Source organism: Melanaphis sacchari, unplaced genomic scaffold (genome assembly GCF_002803265.2).
Source record: "Melanaphis sacchari strain LSU unplaced genomic scaffold, SCAv2.0 Contig32_pilon_pilon, whole genome shotgun sequence".
Classification (NCBI taxonomy): Eukaryota; Metazoa; Arthropoda; class Insecta; order Hemiptera; family Aphididae; genus Melanaphis; species Melanaphis sacchari.
In genome coordinates, this window is record NW_020271199.1 from 776,340 (window position 1) to 799,141 (window position 22,802).

The window sequence follows — 22,802 nt, forward strand, 5'->3', positions numbered from 1 at the left end:
GATAAAAAAAAAAATAGTACAGATAAAATCGTTAAAACAAAATGAAGTCACAGGTATATTTTGACATAAGACATTTAAAAAAAAATAATAATAATACAAAACGACACGTTTAAGACGTGCATTTTGTCAAAAATTATTCGACGACGTTGTTTCTGTAAAAATGTCATGATAAAAAAAAAACAAACAAACAAAACAAACAAGCAAATAAAATATTAATAATAATTTCGGAGATTCACTACCGCCGGCCGATGCGATGACGACGGCGTTTATTTTATTAACATTGTGAAAAATTTTGAAATAATTGTCCTCGGATCATTTTTTATAAATGTTTTATATTATTATTATTGTTATATTTTGAAAGTAAAGTGGTAGTGTAAGAAATCGTCTTTTTTTCACTATTATTATTATTATTATTATTATTACTTTTGTACAAATGCATAAAACGATGTGTACGTTTGTGGGTGTATTATAGGGTGGATAACGAAATTATTGTATAATCTATATAGCTCCGTTATCTCTATTTTTAAACCCTACATATACACACACGTGCACACACACACACATAAACGCACTATGCACACACTACACACACTCACTCTCACATTCTATCTTTGTCTCTCTCTCTCCCTCAAATACGCATCCACACACGATGTCTCTTACACGTTCACCTGCTCCCCCTTCCCCCCAAACCACCGTCGCCCCGGCGCTAATAGACTTGGATTTCATAACGTATCTGTTTCATATACGTTTCATCCACGATCCGCCGCTGGTTCAACCGTTCCACGCTGTGCTGGAGTCCGTAGAACAGGTAGATCAACATGCCGATGAACAACCAAACGGTGAACCGAATCCAGGTGGACGAGTCCAGCTGTGTCATTAGGTAGATATTGAGGACGACGCTCAGGCATGGTACGAACGGGACGCAAGGCACCTGAAACGAAGACCAAACGCGTTAGCGGTTAAACTTTGAACCAGTGGAAGGTTATGATTATTGGGCTCGGATTTTGTAGCAAAATAAATCCTTAAAAAATAATTTTAAGTAACTAAAAATAGCAACAAAAAAAGCATTTATTAAATTTAATTCTAAAAAACAAATTTAAATTACGCATAAAATTAAATATTAGAAAAGGAATTTACGACCATATATTTGGTCAAGTTACTTTCATTAAAACTCATCCTATTTAGTGCTAATAACGATTATCAAAAAATTATTTAGAACAAATTACGTCACTAATTGATATTTACAGGTCATCTAAAGTACTCGTATTAGAATATGTGCTATAAAAATACGCAGATATAATTCAGATAATTTTAAAACTATACAATTTCGGCACAATGACGATAGTTATTTTATCATTCATTTATTACTGGTTTTTTCACTGGTTTTATAATTTCTGGTAATATAGCATTTTTAGTCTATAACTTATAAATAAGTTAAAATTTCAACAAAAATAAATAAAAATTAAGAAAAAATAGCAAATAGGGGGAAAAGAAATAAAAAGCAGGTTTAGTGGAAAAAAGTAAAAAATAAGTTTACTTCATTGAAATCAGAACGATTGAAAACGTATTTATATATAATAATTATCTTTTTATTACACTCCCCTCAAAAGAAGCATTTGCTACAAAATCCGAGCCCTAGCTTATAATGAATAAGCCGCAACGAGATTTTAGCGGAACACATTTAAACCTGCGTGTTATGTCTACCGACCGATAGAGATATCTCGTTCGAAAATAATTCAACCGAAAATGTCTGGTCGGAATATTAATATATATTCGACCGACGGTATACATATTAGTCAATAAATATTTCAGCCCACAGTATTTTAGCTGATAGATAATATATTAGATTATATTATATATGTATGTATTCAGCTTATATACGTATGAACTCTTTTACCTACAGGGTTGTGGATTTTCGTATATCCTACGTCTTATAAAGATACTTATTATAAATAAAAACTTAAATGCATATTGATATCAAAATTATTGTATTGACAGCCCCGATCATTATCGACATAATACATTTATTTTAAATAACGGTATAACGATATAACGATATAAAATTAAAACTTTTCGTATATTTTATGAAAAAATAACAAGATTTAAATTAAAGTGCTAAATTAAGCAGCTAACATTTCTATTAAAAGTTCAATAATGAAATTATAATAATTTTTTCGTAATATACCATTTTAATAGTACTTGGCCTTATCATATCACAAGTTTCAGAAATTTAATAAAACATTTTTTACTTTAAGTTTTTTTTTATTATTACAGCTTCGACAAGATTATTAGCTTACAGTTATTTTAAGTTTAAGTTAACAATATTTATTTACGTGAAGGGTACTTACATTGGACTAGGTTAAATCAATAATAGTTGTACATTTCAATTCTTTTTAAGAAGGTTAAAATTGCGTTTGCGTTCGCATAGGAGCCTAATATACTTTCTATGGGTTGTATTCATGATTGACTCTCGTGCGACCAATTCTGAGTCTGTTTAGAATTTTTTTTTTATTTATTTATTACTCAAGCAATAATATTCAAAGAATTTAAGGATATTTTTTAAACTATAAATAGAAAAAAATGAATTTGTTAATTGTATTTTAACTCTATAATTATTATTTATTTCAATAGGTACATACTGTGAATTATTATTATAAACTATCATATTGTGCTTATTTACCGATTTCAATAAAAAATTCAAAATATTATTAAATATTTATGGCTTTCCTACTCACTACTTAGCGATTCAATAATAATTTTTATTAAAAAATTTAAAAAAAAAAATTATAACATGCAACATTTTAATAATTATTTGCTTACTCATACAAATTATTTAAATTTACATTGTATATAATATATACCTTGAAGTGTTAATAATGATTTCGATTGATATATACAAACTACAAACAATACTACTTATTAGTACACAATATTATTTAATTACATTTTAATAATTTTAAAATGTTAATAACCACGGTCGTAAAATAACTCTATCTTTGACGTACTTAACGGTTTCATTATTACCATAGCAGAAATAACTTTTAAATAATTAATTTGTAAAACTGCGCTAAATTTTAAGACTTTTGTTTAATTACACTATAAAATTTTTAAATTTAAAAAATACAAAATTTACTACAAATTAGCTTCTCATCAATGTCTATTTGTAATACAGATTTGTTTTTTCATGGGTTCATTAGTTCGTAAAAATAGTTCCACGTGCCGTGTTACATTTCCAAGTAAAATGTAGGTTAAAGATAAATCGTATAACGAACCTTAAAAACAAAATTGAACAAATTTGTTATCTAACTACATCCAGACTCCGGCGCGTGGCACGTGCCTTTTTATTTCGATATTCTCAATATTGTAAAATAGCATTTCGAACCGCAGGACGTCCAAATGAATAAAATAGGTAACTTAAGTATTAAAGTAATTATATAAATATATCATGACTATTATGTACTATTGATATTGTTCGTTAATCGTCATTCATTTGCAACCATTATATTCATGAGATCAATTTTTTACATGTTACTAAATATATTTTTTTTATGATTTCCATGATTTCCATTAATATAATTTACAAGAACAAATACATACAATAAATAAATATAAACTTTCTGTATAAAAAGGGAGAAGAACATATTCTTATATTTATTAGTGTAATAGAATAGAATAAAATAATATCTCTTCATGTTAGTTGATATTATATATATATCACTATGCATAGTTGGTCTCTATACTCACTACGCCCTACAGTATAATATTTCCAGAGAGGAAATTACATTTTTTCAATAATTCAAAATCACAAACACGAGACTGTTTCTTATAGATTAAAACATTCACACATAAATCTATATATATATTTATATATATGATTATGTATAAAGTATCGAATATTTTATATAATTTATGAAACATATAAAATATAAACATTAAAAACTTAAGAATTTGAAATAATAATTATCATTTATAAATTATATGATATCCTCATTTACGAAGAGAGATCGTTCTTAATCTTTAGGCCAATAATATATTTATTAGTAACTAAACCTAAGTGATTTAAATATATTCTCCATTATATCTTTAATTAAAAATATAATAATCAAACTATTCATCATATCCAACAAAATGTATTTAAAAAAAAAAAAACGTAGGTACCGATCCCTCAATCATAACACCCGTGAATTAAAAATTATTATAGCAACTTTATAATTACGTGGAATGTAGGCTGATTTGTAGACTGTGGTTGTCTCGATAATGAATAGCAAAGCACCAACAAACACACTCCAAAAACTATGCATGCCGCAAACGTGACCGTGGTGAACTTTCCTTCATTTTGAGCAATCGAGATGGACGAGCAGAAGCATATGGACACGACAACTGATGAAAAAAAAACAAACAATAGAATCATTTGAGTATAGAATTCTGATGTAAGTATGTGATTGTTACCATATAAACATACTCATAAACATTGAAGAATAATTTTCACCTAATATAACCGTTTTTAAACTATAATAATGATGACATAATATGTAAGTTGTCAATTTGATTATTAAAAAGTATAATATATATTTCGTTTAAAAATTACGATTCTAAATAGATCTCAACACAATATTATTATAGGACAATAGAACATAACAAATAAAATAATTATTTAATAAAAAAAAAAAACTGTAACTTTAAAATTTGTATAAATAGTTGTTTTTGCGATTATTTTGAATTACCCTTCAAAAATTTTGCATTAAAAATATTTGATGATTTTATATTTCCCGATAAAACACAATGAGAATGAATATTGTTGCATCTTAAATAAGGAAGTATTTCTAATTATGATTTGAAAAACATGTCCCGCAAAAAAAAATTTTCACGGGGAAAAATTCATTTAGTCCCTTAACCACCCAGACCCCACTGTAGATTTTATCTGCATCGAGTAAATAAATATGACAGACGCAATTAGTTTTAGTCAAATCGTTTACATGTTTATTTTTGATTATAATACTGAGAATTCACAATTACTTCGTCAGAAGGTCAATCGCCTGTTTTTGACATAAAATACGTCGGTGGACAAACCAATAGATTTTTTTTTAACAAAATTGTTTTAATCAACTCATACATTTGAATTAACATGGTGTCAAGTTATGTGTAGGATTCAATACATTATTAACTATTATTATTTAAATTCCAGGCACGTCAGGTTCACTTAATATTCAAAAGAACCACAAATCAAAAAGAAAAATGATTATTAGCAATAATTATTGATAAGTATTAAATTGTTAAAAGCAAAACTGAACCATTTCACGCAAAACAAATTCGCCTACTATTCAAGATTGAATATTAAAAAAAAAATTAACGCTTAGTACTTCATAAATGTAGAATTAAATATAAAATATAATAAGTAATATGTATAGTTAAAAGTATTTCATAAAATACTCGTATGTAATAAAGCGTGCCTGCGCTCCTAAAAACGGTCACGTTAATAATCAAATAGTATAATTATTTTCGTGACTAAAGTTCAAAATTTGAAGGATCAGTTCGACTGAATAATACTTACGATAAACCATAACTATTATGATCGAGGTACGACCAGTGTTTTTCGTTGTAATCTGTGACTTTGGGAGATTGAAACTGGACGATAATAGTTTCATGAGAGATGAACGAAATCTGCCGTTGTCTCTTGTTTTAGACTCTTCGGAATCATCGTTTGTGTAACGCAAAATTAGAACACATATACACACAAGCGAGTATGCCATCAGCGTACCGATTGACATCATGTTCATTAGCTGTTGCAGATCGAAAAGGCTGGATAAAATCGCTAAACATACAAATTGTTTATCACTCATTTATTTCGTGTTAATTACATTGTATACGCCAAATATGTTAAAATTTCGGGTAGCAAAAATGTATAGAAAAATTTAATATTATACAAACAGTATCAAATGTATTTATTCAACTAATACTAATACCGTTTTTGAGCTACTCAAGAAACACATTTAAAAAAACTTCATATAAAAAAGTTTGAAATCAAAAGCTTTGAAAGATACTTTACAAAAAAATTATTTGAATACTAACATAGTTATATTTTATTTCGATTATTATGTTATAAGATATCTAATGTACAATATCATATTATACGTATGCGTATGTTTAATTTGTATTCTATACTCATATTACTTACCAGCAAAAGCTCCACATATGAATGTACCCCAAAATGGAGTTTTCGTTTTAGAATCAACTTTAGAAAAAATGTGAAATAATAACCCGTCAGAAGCCATGGAGTACAATATTCTAGGTAACGGAAACAGTGTACCGATCATGCTGAAAACAACATTAATTATTTACATTACATACAAAATTGAAATTTTATTTTTTGCCATCTAGCATTATTATACTTATATTAAATTATATTGTATGGAATGATTGTTGTAGGTACATATTCAATGTTCAAATATCAAGTAAAAACACACAAGTCCGCACTGATGAGTGGGCTTATCTTTTTTATTGGAAGTATTCCATATAAATTTCAACCACGCTAAATGTTGACATGTGGATACGAATCGACGACCACCTAAGGTTTTTTGCAATATGTACCTGCACCTTCTCTTTGCCCACGCACATTCTATGTTTAGTTTGAACAGTTTTAAGACCATAAATCGAATATATACGCGTAAACATACCATACACGCATGTTTTTAATATATTGTACAATCGAGTTGTTTTAATGAACATTTAGTTGGTTATGTACCTACCAACATATATTCTATATTGTTATTACATTGCACACTGGTAATACTATTATATTAATGATTACTTGTTAGAAAAAATACATATTAGTTTTGATTAACGTAAATAGCTTTTGTACATACTTTGTGCATAAAGCAAACACTGCTCCGATTGTAACAATCCATTCAAGTACATGCCATCCTATCTGTTGGTATATATGTGGGAAGGGAGCTTCCGGATCCTTGTATAAAAGAAAAGTAAAATCAACATTAAAACCTTAAAATAAATCAAGGACAAAATTTCTACGATAAAAAATCCAATGTTAAAAACCAGCGATTCTTTGATAAATTGTAATCCATATTAAAAAAAATATTAATAATATATTTTGACTTAAATTGATATTTCAGCAAAGTATATTATGTCCTTGGCTATTTTTTATGCAATACTCGTTATAATATATATAGCTTGAGAAGTTCAGTAAATTTGATAGAAAAAAAAGTAAAAGTTCAGTCTCCTTTAGCATAATTATGTACACTTAGACAGTTTTTTATTTATTATATCTCGACAGCAACATTAAAAATGTTCTAAAAATATAACTACAATAATAATATACTGATATATTATATTAATTGAATATTTTATTTGTAAACATAATATTACTACTTCTTAATTTGAAAAAACCCATACAAAACCAATTACTGAAATTTTAATTCGTATATTTACACTTTAACTTACCGTCTGCTAATTTATTTTTAAATTTCTTGAAAAAAAATAACACTATTTATATAAAAGAAAAACACCTAACTAAATTAAAATTGCATCGATTAAATAAAAATGTCATAAACAAATCATATATTTATATATTAATACAAGCAACGCATTTAATTTCAAGTAAATGTCGAATTTTTAGAATATGAAATAACATGAAAATAGTCTAGCTTAATATTCACTAGAAATATTCAACTCACAATCAACAAATACATTTATAAAATAACTTTACTTTCGTAGATCGAAACTTAAAATTCGAGCAATTGTATGTGATTAAAATTTCATTAAACCCTTGCAGCTAATAAATTTAATTAAAGTACATTGAATCATTACTCAAATTATATTTTAAATTGCAAGTTATCTTACAGATTATTTTAACGATTGAATAATAAAACATATTCACTATTTGTTTCAATATTCTAACTTCTTTTCGACATACATTCTGTAACATTTTGACATTTCAAACTAGTTTATGAGAAAATTCATATTACTTCCAAATAAGTGTACGAAATAAAAATAAGTATTATGTCAAATCAGATGAAGCTCACCTCAAAATTGTTTATATAAAAAATTGATATACCTTTGATCGTTTAAATGTCAACTTCAATAACTTAATTTGATTTGTGTATAGATTTAATTTAACACAGTACTGAATTCTAGGAAAAAATCTAAGAGTTAGGTTTTATATTCTAAAATCATTAGTAGAACAAACAAAATGGATATAATAAAAAAGAACATCTGAATAACAAAATAAATTACAAAAACGACAAGATTCCAAAATTAAATATTTCGTAATAAATTCATTCAATCCTTCAATTATTTTATTTGCTTCAAAAACTTAATAATAATTATTATAGTTTTATTTTTATTTGAATAGGTTTTTATAACTAATTTTAAAACAATTAATAGATTGAACTGATTTGTTTACAACATAAATAAAATAATACTCAACTAACCGATAGTTGAAAATAATACAAAAATAAAAAAAATTACGATTAAAATAAATAAATTACAATTATCTGGCTAAAAAATACTTTATTTATTAATTAAAATATTTTAAAATTATGTCACGCTATTATCTAATGATAATATATTTGCTTTAATAATGTAAATAGTCGATTTTATAGTATACAGATATGTAATGTTAAGGGTGAACGTTTAATTATAAATCTTATACTCTCCACTTTTCAAGTTGATCAACATTTATAAAGTAAAGCTTATTCAATCTGTCAAGAGTTGTTGAGATTAGGTATCTCAGCTTTTGATTGTCACTTAATGTAATTCTACACACACATAAAATATAACACTACACAGCAGTAAAATCAAATATGATATATTCTACCATATAAGTGATATATTATAAGTGTTGATTAACTGCAGTAGGAACCTATTCTAATAAGGAGTTGATTATAAAACAACAATGGTAATGACTAATTAGATATTTTATTTAATGTACCTACTTACATACGATAACATAGAAAAATAAATAATATAATATAAATTCATCGTGTTAATCAAAAATTCCAACTGTATATTTGACTTTTTTGTTTTGATTATTAGCTAACAAAACATGTTTTATCGTGCTTAATCAACGGCATTATTTTTTGTATAGTTCAAAAATGGCGATATCGTGAGAAAATGAAAAATTATTGAGTTATGCAAACGTCAATCACTATGTATCAACTATAGGTAAAATTTCTCCATGTCCAAAATAATTCTTCCTTCCAATTTAAGATATATAAACAGCTTTGGTCACCACAAATGCGTATTACAATAACTTGATGATTAGGTATTTTAAATTGTATATTTTATTGAATAAGAAAAAACTTCTGATATTATTATTGTAAATAACTTTACCTACAGTCAAATACTCGTGTTATGGTACGAAAATAAGTTTTTTTTTAAATTTACTAACATTAATTGTTGACATGGAACATTTAATCTAATCTCTAACATTAGAGAAGTAATTTTATAGTATTGAGAAATTGATATTTTACAAGATTAAAAAACACGAGTGTTTGATTAGATGAGTTCCTCCACCACCAATTTTAACAATTATATTCGTTAATAAATTAAACAAGTCTCGCTCACATTTCAAAAAATGGACATTCAGTAAGCTGTACAAAAGTTCAAAAAAAATACACATTGTACAGTACAAGTACGATTATTTGGTTTATATTTTAATGCAGAATACTATAAAACAAAAATAATGAACGTGACCCTAACACTATAATTCACACATACGCACTACCTACTTTCAACATTTAATACAATGAACATGCGCATATTTTTGCAAAAGTAAATTAATGTAACGAAGTATGTAGGTAAGCGAACTGTGCGACTGTGCATAAATGAATCCTAAAGCAAATTTTTGTTCGTGAAAAGTTTTTCGTTGCCATTTTTTCTTAAATATATTTTTACTACATTTAAATTGTGACTGGTCATTTTAACATGATTTAAAGTAAGTATATAAAGTATATAAACAATAAAACAGCCATACCTGGTAATAGTATGGCCACATGAGTGTCAATATGATAGCTACGCTGCAATACGATAACGTGATGATGGATAACGATATAACTATTGCCAAAGGTATGTCTCTTGTAGGACGTTTGGCTTCTTCACCTTGAATAAAATTCCAAAAAACAAAACGGTATTAGTCATCTGACAAATGTAAAAAATCTCTTAAACTATTCTAATCATAATTAAATTTGCATGACCTAAAATTTAAAGTATATAGCTGTAAAACTACATTTACCCTTAGTCTAACACTAGTTTAAAATGTTTACCAGTAGTAGCTATGGCATCGAATCCGACAAATCCGTAAAAACACGTCGCTGCTCCCATAAATACTCCAGACCATCCAAATGGTAAAAATCCACCTTCTCCGCCTTTCACATTCGGTGGTATACTTTCTTTTGGTATGCTCCAGTTGTAAAAATCAACTGCAATGATTTTTACAATTAATATAATACTATAACAACGAATTCGATATGAATCCAAATCAATGTATACGCATTATATTTATTGCAGTTCATTTAAGCATTTAGCATTATTTTATTTGTTCAATAGTTTCAAAATTATTTTGTTTAGATAATAATAGTAAATATATTTATTGTAAATAAATACTAACTAGAATTTTTTTAAGTTTAAGAGGTTTCTTAAAAAAATAAATTCACGTACTTTTGAATAGACCAGTTATGACGACTGTAGAAACTGTAAGCAGATTGACAATGGTAAATATCTTGTTAAGTAAAGATGATTCTCGCATTCCCCATGCAATCAGCACTAAACAAAATTAAATAATCACTCCAATAGTATATTATTATAAAATTAATATCTATTATTTACCTAATATATTATAATATCTATAAAATATTATTACATAGCGACAATTACAAACTACTCTCGTATATACTCAATCGACTATTTCATAGTGTGAGGTGGATAAACAAATTAAAATAGGTTTATCGTTTAATTTAACGTAGCTAATATAAAGTAATAAAGTAGATTAAAAATAAAGTACCTACTGAAAAACAGAATATGTAATTGAAAAAGAATTACAAAATATCAATATTATAATACTATACAAAAATATTAAGTTGACCATTAAAATGTCAGAAAATTATACTAATCCCATTAAGAATAAATAAAAATTATGTGAAAAAATTAATATGTTACAATTCACAATCTATATTTTTTATATTTAAAACAAGTAATTTAAATGTCTAACAAGTTATTGTACATCGATCGTTTTTAAGTAATTTTTTTAACAAAATATACATTTTTAATTTAAAAATAATAACTTAAATTAAATCCAATTTTTACCTCAATAATTGAAATTCTAAAAATTTGAAACCATTTAACTATAATTTTTATTTTTCAAATCGAAAATTTTTAAACAAATAACTCAACATAATTAGTTTTTACAGAAGCAGTAATAATGTTGCTGTTACAGAGAAAATTAAGCTGTCTAATCCATGTTCTGACGATGGTATTGAACATATTTGATAAAATAATAAACTTAATAAAGAAAAAAAATGTCATCGTGACAAAATATAACACAACTTTAAAACGTGCAAAATATATTTTACTGGAAATAAAATAAAAAATATTGGAAAATCATCCAACCTTAATAATTGTTTCTACATCATTCGTTTTTAATGCAATACTAGCAATACCTTTATATTTACTATTACGTGTCAAAAAATTACAGGAAATTAAATCTAATGATATTATTTCATAATTGAAAATCCTATTAATTCTTGATAACTATTTAACTATTTTCACGTACCAATTTCTATACTATATTACTATATCATCCGAATTCAATAATTCAATATATTAATGTTAATAAACGAAAGTAATACTTATTTTTCGTTCTTATTTCATAAAAAAAAAAAAAAAAATACGTGAATTTTAATACTTACAAGTTAACATTAGAATAGACGTAAATGAAAAAAGATCTGGATATGGAGCCAAAAAATCGACATTCATTGGAAACGTTTGTTGAAAATAATTTCTCATTGGATAACCAAGTGGTTTATCAATATGCCCACTTAAAGCTCTTGCAATGCTGGCACATCCTAAAATATTTATCACATAATATCATGCTTAAAATATTAATAAAATGCCCTTAACATTTAATGATACCAAAACTATTTTATGTCAATGCTTTTACGACAAAATAAATTATTATGAATTAAAGTTTAATTAATCAATAGAATCATACTTAGGTATCATAAACATAAATGTAGGTTCTCTAATAATTTTAAATCAATATTACTTAAATTAAATGTATTTTAATTAACTACATTATCATTATTAAAACAAAAAATATATCTATTAATTTCAACAAATATATGATATGCTAATTTTCACTTTATACTCACCGATACTGTATTCTAATATTAAATCCCATCCAATGAGAAATGCCACTATTTCACCTATACCAACATAGCTGAACGCATATGCTGACCCAGCTTTTGGTACACGACTAGCAAACTCGGCATAGCATAATCCTGAATAAAACAACATCTTTCTTGGTCAATGTTTTCTTATAAATATTATTTATAAAAAGTTTATTATCTATTTTTAGAAATTATGCAATTATGTACACAATATTAAATATTTAATATTATCAATGATTATGTCTTTAAACTCTAACACCTAATAATACCTATTTATATAGGTACACTTCACAACTTACATTTTAGTGTGAGAAATGCTATCATATAATTTAAAAGACAGATGCAACATGTTAACATCATACAATTTTATGATAACCATAATTATTTAATAGCTAAATTATTATAGTAAAAACCAAAATTAAGCCAATTTTTTTCAAAATAAATAGATCTAACATAATATACCAACTGTGTTTAATATAAACAACATCACACATTTTTCTTTATAAATTTATGTTTGTAAATAAATAAAAATAATGAATATAAAAAAATTTAATTTAGAATTTATATGAATAAATATCTATAAAGCATTTTATTTATTTATTTTTTTAGTGTTAATATTTGACAATTACTTTCATATTTCATACTATTATTATTTTCATACTAATAATAATAAATAATAATAAAGCAGAAAAATAAAAACAAATTGGATTGATAAATATAAAAATGTTATTAAATTAAGAAGCCAGTGTTGTGAAAAAATTTAATCATAAAGGTAATTACAAAAAAATAATGATAAACAGAAATCTTACACCAGTAGCCAATATGTGAAAAATGAAGAAGAAGTAGAAAATGAGAAAAATTAAATTAAATAAGTTTAAAAAAGAAGAAAAAAAGTATGAATCTTTCAGGTGTAAGGGAAGGTCAATGGAAAACTAGATATCAACTATTGAAAACTGTAATAATTGGCAGGTACCTAACATAATGTGCAGGCAGAAATAATGAATTAGATATAATTATAGTTAACTTTTAATATTAGTACACTGTGGTGTAAATAACATACGTCCTTTAAATGTGAAAATCAGGGACTTACGTGGGCCATGCCCCTCGCATATTTAAAATACTCCTTAGCCAAATCACCTCAAAATAACGTTTACATTTCTTATGTACTTAAGTTAAAAATAATAATACTTGTTTAAATAATTCATATTTTTAACTAAAACCTGTTAATTAAATGCTATCTTGAAATTATAATGGTTTAATTTAATTAAATAGTTGTCAAATATTTTAGAGTAAATATTTTTTCCCGTCCTACTTATAAGATTCACAATAAGCCTAATTAACAGTCATTAATATTCATTGTATACAAATGTATGTTTTATTCATAAACCTATTTGAGACAATTAATATGCATCATATATACATTTAAATAAGATATTAATTAAATATCATGTTCCAAAACTAATTACATTTATCTATAATTACCTGACAGAGCCGACGCTATAGCTGCAAAAGCAAATGACAAAACTACTGCGGGCCCCGTAAATTTAACTGCAACTTCTCCAGCTAGTACATAAGCGCCAAGTCCAAGAGTTGAACCGACGCCAAGAGAAATCAAGTCCACTAGTCCAAGTACACGGCTTAGTTGATTTTTTGTTGGCTCAGCGCTCAAATCGGATTCCTTTTTCCTTCTTAACATAGTCTTTAAAAACGATTGATCGTTCTAAAGGAAAAATTATTATTATTAATAAATTTACATACCATTTATTTATACCTATATTATGTTAAGTATTACAGAATTTTTTTAAAAAAGAGTATGTTGATACATAAATAAAATCTGATTCTTTTATATTTTCATTAACTATTATTTATAATACGTCCTTAATGTTATGAAGATACATAATATATTATAAATAGAATAAAACAGAAAGATTTTATAAAAAATAATTAAATAAAGATAACAGAAATAAAATTATTAAATATTTTTTATTTGTAAAATTTATAAATTATTTTAGATTATTAATAATTATACTTAAATAACATCACTTAAAACAAATTAGACAATTATTATTTATGTAATACTTGATATAGATTTTAAAATATTCATGACATGTATAATGTCAAATACTCGTATATCTGTGCATTTACTATGTATTATAGTATACTGATATAAATACTATAAACGTATTGTTTTATAACTATAGTTAATTACTTGATAAGTCGAAAATTTCTTATGTGTTTTGAATTCCAATCTATAAAAAGAGGCTATTGATTTTTATTTATATTATTTTCCTGGATCTCAAATAGTACATGTATCGTAATGGCTTCAAAACTACATAAAAAATACCTTTGTTAAATAAAAAGCCCCACAAAACATTAAATATTTTCAAAAATTATTATAAAAATAAACTAAAACGGAATAATATTGTGTGGGTAAATAAGACAAAAATAGTAACAAATATTTCATGATCTTACATAATTATATATTATCTGTTTAAATATTTAATTGTTCATTATTCTCTCCGTAATAAAAATTGCAAATTATATATTAAGCGCCAAAATAACTTTACTATTATTTAGATAGTATTCGGAATTCCTCAAGATTACGATCATAATTAAAATACTTTATTTTTAGATTATACAATGAGATGTGTTTTTTTGCCGTTTGTCATCACCTTTTTGAGAAATAAATTTTTTTCAATTTTAAAATTTGAAGGCAGTTTTAGTAGAAAATTCTAAAATCTAGCTGATACTAGCTGAGATCAAAAAAAAACTCTCAATGATATTCAAAATAATCAAAAAAAAAAAAATAAAAAAAAATAAAGGAAAAACGGGAATTTTCGTGTAAATTTTGTTTTATGGTGTAATTCAAAAACCGTTAATACTTAAAATTTTCACTAAATATATTTTATACTTGCATTTTCTACAAAAAAGTATAATTTTTAAATATTTTAATTCTTTTTAAGATACTTTTAGATATTTTCAATTATTTTTAATTTTGTTCTTTTCATAAATTGTTATAAATTATTCATCAAGTTAAAATTCTTAAAATTTTAATACGAGACCCCACATAATTAATTTTTTTATCTGGATAAAAATCATAAAAATCTAAAGATACAATTTATATATATATATATGAAGTTTAAATTTTTACAAATTTTATCATAATTACTAAAATGTATAAACTTTAAGTATTTTGCAGTAAAAAATGTATAAAATTTTCAAGTTTTATAGCTAAGATACTAATTTAAAAATATATAATAAGTATTTCATCGCTTAAAAATTGAATTAATTATATCTTTATAGTATCGTGTTTATTTAAGAAATATAATAATCTTTTAGTTATGGCTTCATATTTTTATGTTGAAGTTAAATTTGTTTGATCAGTAATTTTATCTTTATGATTTCATGAAGTTAACTTAATAAACTAATAACATGTTTAAGCTATTAGAATAATTTTTAATTTATTTTTATCAGTAAAGTTGTAGCTAATCCATAATTGTTATCTTTTTTTTTCAATTGAACACAATAATTCGTATGAGATAGTAATTATAATATATAAATTAGATTATATACATGCAACTAAATTTAAAAAAAAATTATTTAAATTAATACAAATTTAATTGAAATCAAACAATACAAAATTCAAAAAAATAACAATATATTATTAATAATTCAAATATAAATTAATTTTTGTTTTTTTAGTTTTTTAATATATATATATATACTACTTGTCAGACAACAAATCAAACATCACGTCATATAACACTGCAGCGACAGTGTTTAGAATGCAATGTTTTAATTATATGACTTACAAGCAATTAAATTTATATCGTTTAAACACTATACACTTATACTACACGCTCAGATAATAAAATTATTCTTTATTCCTAATATCAATGATCAAAAAAATTAATTCGTCAAACCATCTTCCTTTCTTTTTTTTCTTTTTTTTTTATAAACTAAGTATGATAAAAAAAAATATAGTTTGTGTCAGCCAGTGATATTTTATACATATATTTATTATTTTAATTATAATTTTTTTTAAATATTTCCATTTCTTTATCTAACATTTTCATTATTAATTATATTTTAAGTTTTAAGATAATAATTTTAAGTTTCTAAGTATATTTACATAAACAACGTATTTAAATAACGTATTAGTACCTATACATTATGTAAATTACTGTTTTAAATAATAATATAATCGTGCAAATTGTTAGAAATGGATTCAGAGATAATATAATTTTTATTACATGTTTGTACCTGTTGCCTAATGGTCTATAGGTGACATCGATAGGGTAACACAAAAATATAATTTAGAAAACTATTTTTGTAAATAAATTATTTATTTTAACTTGCAATTTATTTTTTACTATAGTATATACATTTTTATAATTATAATTATTTTTGTCTGGATCAACTTCTGGGAATATAGTGCAAGTTTAATAACTTCGTAGGGTAGAAAAATACTATGTTCACAAGAACATATTATTTTTCTTTATAACAATCCACAATTGTGGCAATTAACCTTCAATTATATACTAAAAAAATACCCTTCTAAGAAAACCCACGAAACAGTCAACTACTATTTTTAATTAATTATTCATTTTTATTAACGTTTTGCGTTTATCAATGAATAACATGTATAATTGTCATCATTATTAGCTGAAGTTCAATGTTGTTTGCGTACGTTCAATTTATTGATATGAATCGTGATAATCGTTATTGTATATAATGCAATACTTTTAATATTTTACGATAATTTCGGTAATTATTACTCAAAACGAATTGTTTAAAAATAAGTTATGAAAAACTGTAAGATTTGATAAATATTCTCAGCATTAAACATATAATTATGGTTTAAAATGTTATGTTTCAAATAAGAATTATTAAAGAAAAATATCACGGGTACGTTCCAAAAATTAAACTGACAATATTCTATAATTCGATACAAAAGATGAATTTCATAACATTTTATATCATTATCACTGAAGTATATAAATTAAAATTAAAATTGTATTTTATGAGTGTCTGGTAAAAATAATTGTAAATAATTTCAAAATAGCTAATAAGTTTCAATACAGTCTTTAATCACAACAATTTCGTTAAAAATCAAGTAAAAAAATTTTCAAATTCATTGAGTTTGACTAAAATTTAATGTCCTTGTAATAAATTAAACAATGCCATTACAAGAAATTGGTTGAGTCAAATTTTTAGTTTTAGTTTATTGTGTCTTAAATTCTTAATTAGGTGCCTATTCATGGTATAAAATTGTGTGTATTTTACAAAATTTGGTTGTTGATTTTTAAACTTATATTGATACTTTAATTGACAGAGCTACAAATGGAAATGCAAGGCCGATCAAAATGGTTTAGTTGATGTTTAAATAATTAAGTATGTGGCAATATAATATTTTATTAGTTAGTATGTATGATATTTTATATTCTAGTATTGGACATTGTGATAGAAAAGAATAATTTTTCAACTACCTATACCTGTTTTATTTAGAACTCTTATAATCGGTATTTAAAAAACGTTTTTTATATAGGTACACATTTTATGTTTGTTTTAAGTTAATCTTTTTTTGATAAATGGGTACTTCATTAAAATGAAAAAATAACTTAAGTGAAAAAATGCATGTTATAATATTATAGATAGATGAATTTTACTATTGCGAAGTGTATACTCTACTGTTTTAGTTGTTCTTTAATTCATTATCATGTATTGAAAATATGTATTATTTTTTTTATTATTATTATTATTTTATATTTATATTGTATTAATTGAATTTATCTTATCAAATTATAATTGCATACTATAATACAGTCATTGCACAAAGTGGATAAAATGACTACCTCTCACAAGATTAACAGCAAACATCAATAATTGATAATCATATGACAACTCAGCCTATAAAAACCAGTTTCAATTGCTTTATTAAGTTTTACCCATTTTACAAATATTGTAAAATACAATACGCAATTTTTAGTAAAATCATATGCAATATAATATATAGTTTTTAAAGTTTTATGTTAATTATTAGTCAACAATATGTTCTAAAACTATCAATTTCACAGTTTTTAAGTCAAGCTACACTTATCCGTAATACTTATTTACCTCATTCATGATCACTAATTTGTTCTGTGTAATATAGTAAACAAAAGAGTCAACATTTTATGCATTAGATAATTTCTCATCTAAGATTATAAAGTTTATATTATAACATAGGTATAACGAATAAATAATCAATAACAAATGTATAATGTTGCGGTTTATTATATCTCAGCACAGACAGAGCTCATATTTCATTTTGATCTTATATGTGATAGATTAATAAACAGATTGAATATCTCACAGTAAAATATGATAATAATATAGATCGTATATTCGTATCATTACATATATCTATGTATATACTTTCAACAATAAGTTAATTTATTTTGTAAATACAAAACATTTATCTATTATATAATATAATCATAAAAACATAATATTATAGAAAATAATAAAATAATAAAATATTGGGTTAACAGGTATACAAAATTCTATTATTTGCAACTAATTTTAAGAGATACGAGGAAGTATTTTGAGTTTAGTTGACCAAATTTAACTATTACAAATAAAACTTTGCGAGAAATGGTATAGAACAGAGCCTCTAATCTAAAGGTATATTTAAGAATTGCGAGGTCATTGTTTACTAGTATTTCCTATTATTGATTTACAGAGATTTTTAACACTATTAACATTTTATAAAAGTAGTATGTATATATAAAGTTTTGTCATAGGACTATTATAATATATATTATTACGAATATAAGTATATTTTGTATTAATATATTTGTTAAAGTAAGTAAATGAATTTGTGGAATTCGAATTTTTATTTTATTTTAGTAATATTAATATCGTAGTCAGTATTTGTGTATCCATTAGGTTAGATTATGTATTTTAAACCTACGTCTTGTTGCATATTTAATATTTATAGATATAAATGATTCAAAAATGTTTTATGATCAAGTATGAATTTTTATAATAAGCCGCCTCTAGTTGTTTTAATAAAAAACCTACCTCACCATCCAACCTACATAAAATATTTCTAAATACACCTCTATAATCTGAACCATTGCTATGATGAAAACATTATTCATACTTGGAAATATATTTTATAATACTAAATAAAACTATATGCAAAAAAATTTAGTTTATATAAATATATACAAAAAGTATAATATGAGAATGTCAATATGAGAAATTAATTAATTTTATTACACGTTTTGAAAAAATATTCTATACTTTTTAACAATTATCACCTTTTTTAATATTTAGTTATAAAATGAATAATATTATACATTTTAATTTAAAAACAATAATTATAACTAAAAATGTTTCTAAATGAAACCAAATTGAACCAAAGATAATTATTAATAGTTATAGAAAACAGTAATTAATGCATAATAATTTACGGTAACTAAAATAAAACGTCAAACGTTTATACATCTAATCATAACAACTAAAGGTAGATATCTAAAAAATTATTTAAATATTAAGTTAAATTTCACAATATAAAAATATCAAACATTTAAAGTGTTTAGGAAAATATTGTGTTGTAATTAATTTTATATTAATAATTCAAATTGGTAAACCTAAATAATTAGGTAACGCAATTAAATATGAAAATTATAACATCGTTATTTGTGAAGTATGAATAAATGGTTTATGAATTACGATAGAAGTATAAAATACTAATTAGTTTATTCTCAAATTTTAAGACTACAAATCAAAATTGTAATTTTTATAACATTAGAAGCCGAAAAATATAATAATATCGATTGCTGTTTGCGAATATTCATTTTTTTCAGGAAATAAATATTTCTATGTTATAATGTAAAAATAATTTTAAAAAAAAATAAAAGTAGTATCTATAAGATTATAAGTTTCTTAATTGCAATAAAATAAAAAATAATATTTAAAACTAGATACATACTAACTACTTGAGTAAAAAACTTGAATACTAGCCCATCATCGGATACAAAAGTACTTCATATCGATTAAAGATATATAAAAATATATCATAAAACGGTACTGATATCACTACCAGTAAAATTAGGTAATTTCCTATATGTTACATAAAATATATACGCAAAAAAAAAATACTTCATAGTAAAACTAATAGATTTATAATTACAACTTTGCTCACCATCTGAAATGTCATACATACAAAATCATCTTGTATACAGGCATACAGTTATAGTTAAAACGTGCCATGTATTTTACACTAGAAAACGATATTTAAAAATTATTACAGTACCTATAACATATTAGCTTATCTGTTTACATATTTCCTTGAAAATTTTATTATTTATACTGTGAAATTCGGCCAAATATAATATAATATAAAAATTGAAATAATATTTTGTTTTAAGTTTAATCGATAATTTATTCTTCAGTTACCCACTAAAAATAATAACTTACTTAACATGCAGAAAATTATCGAATTTTACTAAAAAATAAAATAAAATCGCAAAACATTATAAGGAATAAATATTGAACATTTAATATTTTAAAACAATGCCAGCCAAGCCAAAAGTATAGATCTATATAAGCACGTATAAATATTTTTATTAATATCCATTTTTAATAATGTTATACAATTTATAAAAATATATAAATGGTTTGGATTACATTTACGGCCCAATTCCTACTGCATTTAATCCAATAGGTATGAATACACACGGTACACGACACTCCGTAGCACATTGCATCATGCAGTAATATGTACAATGTACAATTTTTCAATTCTATCTCCTATACTATTAAATTGACGAAAATGTACAAGTTATAAACGTATAGCTTATTAAATCCATTAAGTATTTTTAATTTTTAGCAAAGCTAAATGGATATATAATTGGTAATTTTCTGTATGACGTATAATTAGGAACTAAAATCATAATATTGTAATACATCGAAGATAGTAAGTACCTATAACAAGTAGAATATAATCAATACATATTATTCATTTTTTTAAGTGACTTAAACATTAATAAAAACGTATAAGAATTATTCTGTAGAAGATTATGACAGTTAACAGGTATTATAATAATATATAATGTATGTTAAATTGTTACTTATTATTATTTAAATAGATGCTTAAAGTTAAATATTAATTTAAATTAAAATAATAACTCCAATCGTTATTAATGTCAAAATTACAACACATTATAAAAGATTTAAAATAAATTTAATGATACTAAAAAATCATTTGAAAATACTTTCTATAATTTTAGGTAATTTTTATGTTATTTAAAAAAAAATAATAATCTACACTTATTGATAAATCTATAAAAAAGAAAATCGGCTATATTAATTATATACATTTATTTAATGTTTATTAATTAAATAGTAATAACATTTTCAATAATCATTAGCTGATAAACGGCTCCAAGCGCAAAAAAAACAAGATTTTAAATCTTATGAGACATACTACCTCAGTGTTTATCTAATATGATAGATAAATAGATAAACGGGATTAGCATCATTAATTGTATACCCAATAAATCGTATTCCTAGTCTAAAAAGTCTTCAAACGATAACAGTTCAAGTATATTTTTTATATGATTATGTATCATTATTTTTCATACAACTTAGAAAAAATACTAATCATTTTCTCTAATGAAACGATGTGTTTTTAAAATATATTTCCTGAAGAGTATTCTCAGAAGATTTATTCCATTAAATCTAGTTTTTTTTTTTTGCTTCGCTCGTAGTTCAATAATGATTCTCTTATGATCAAATCTCTCGCGAAAACAAAAAATTATAATTCACCAATACACGCTTTATTTTGAAATACACTTTAATTAAAACATACTTGTTTTTGTGGCCTAAATGATAGCTACAATGAAGATGCTACTGGATTTAAGCTGATTTTTAATTACACATTTTTAACCATTATTATTTCAGAAAAAAATTAAATTAATAAAAGAAGGTATAAGTTAACACCTAATATAACAAAATTTTCACCAATATCGAGTGTTAGATAAACTGACAGCCACTAAAAATTTAAAAATTACCTACTTCTTCTTTTTAATTAATTTTGTACAATAAATTATTTTAACTTTTACTTTGTACTTACTAAGTACTTTTAAAATTAATAGTAATAGAATATTACTTTTTTTTTATATTTTAAATATAAATTAAATATCGGTGTAGTAGAAATTAGATATTAATTCATTAGAAGTAGCATAGAAGTGGTAACAATTCTAAACAAAATCAGGGAGAAAAAATTAAGATGAGTTTGGTCATGTTATAAGAATTGAGGATAGGAGACTCGGAGACACTAAGAGTAAGTATGGTAATAAATGTAAAAAGAAAGATGAATAATAATAGAAGAAACGAAAGTAGTTGGTTTAA

General features: G+C 24.0%; 1 protein-coding gene across 1 annotated transcript in view; it reads right to left on the minus strand.

The window, feature by feature from the left end:
* LOC112596562 (cationic amino acid transporter 2-like) overlaps positions 1-22,802 on the minus strand; it is a 26,921-nt gene continuing 4,119 nt past the window's right edge. The window contains exons 3-13 of the mRNA XM_025342318.1: positions 13,881-14,118; positions 12,381-12,509; positions 11,919-12,074; positions 10,672-10,776; positions 10,278-10,433; positions 9,989-10,113; positions 6,864-6,961; positions 6,176-6,315; positions 5,552-5,812; positions 4,217-4,380; positions 1-931 (exon numbers count right to left, since the gene is read on the minus strand). Of these exons, the coding sequence (XP_025198103.1) occupies positions 707-931; positions 4,217-4,380; positions 5,552-5,812; positions 6,176-6,315; positions 6,864-6,961; positions 9,989-10,113; positions 10,278-10,433; positions 10,672-10,776; positions 11,919-12,074; positions 12,381-12,509; positions 13,881-14,118 (1,797 nt within the window). The 3' untranslated portion in view covers positions 1-706. The remainder of the gene's footprint in view (positions 932-4,216; positions 4,381-5,551; positions 5,813-6,175; positions 6,316-6,863; positions 6,962-9,988; positions 10,114-10,277; positions 10,434-10,671; positions 10,777-11,918; positions 12,075-12,380; positions 12,510-13,880; positions 14,119-22,802) is intronic.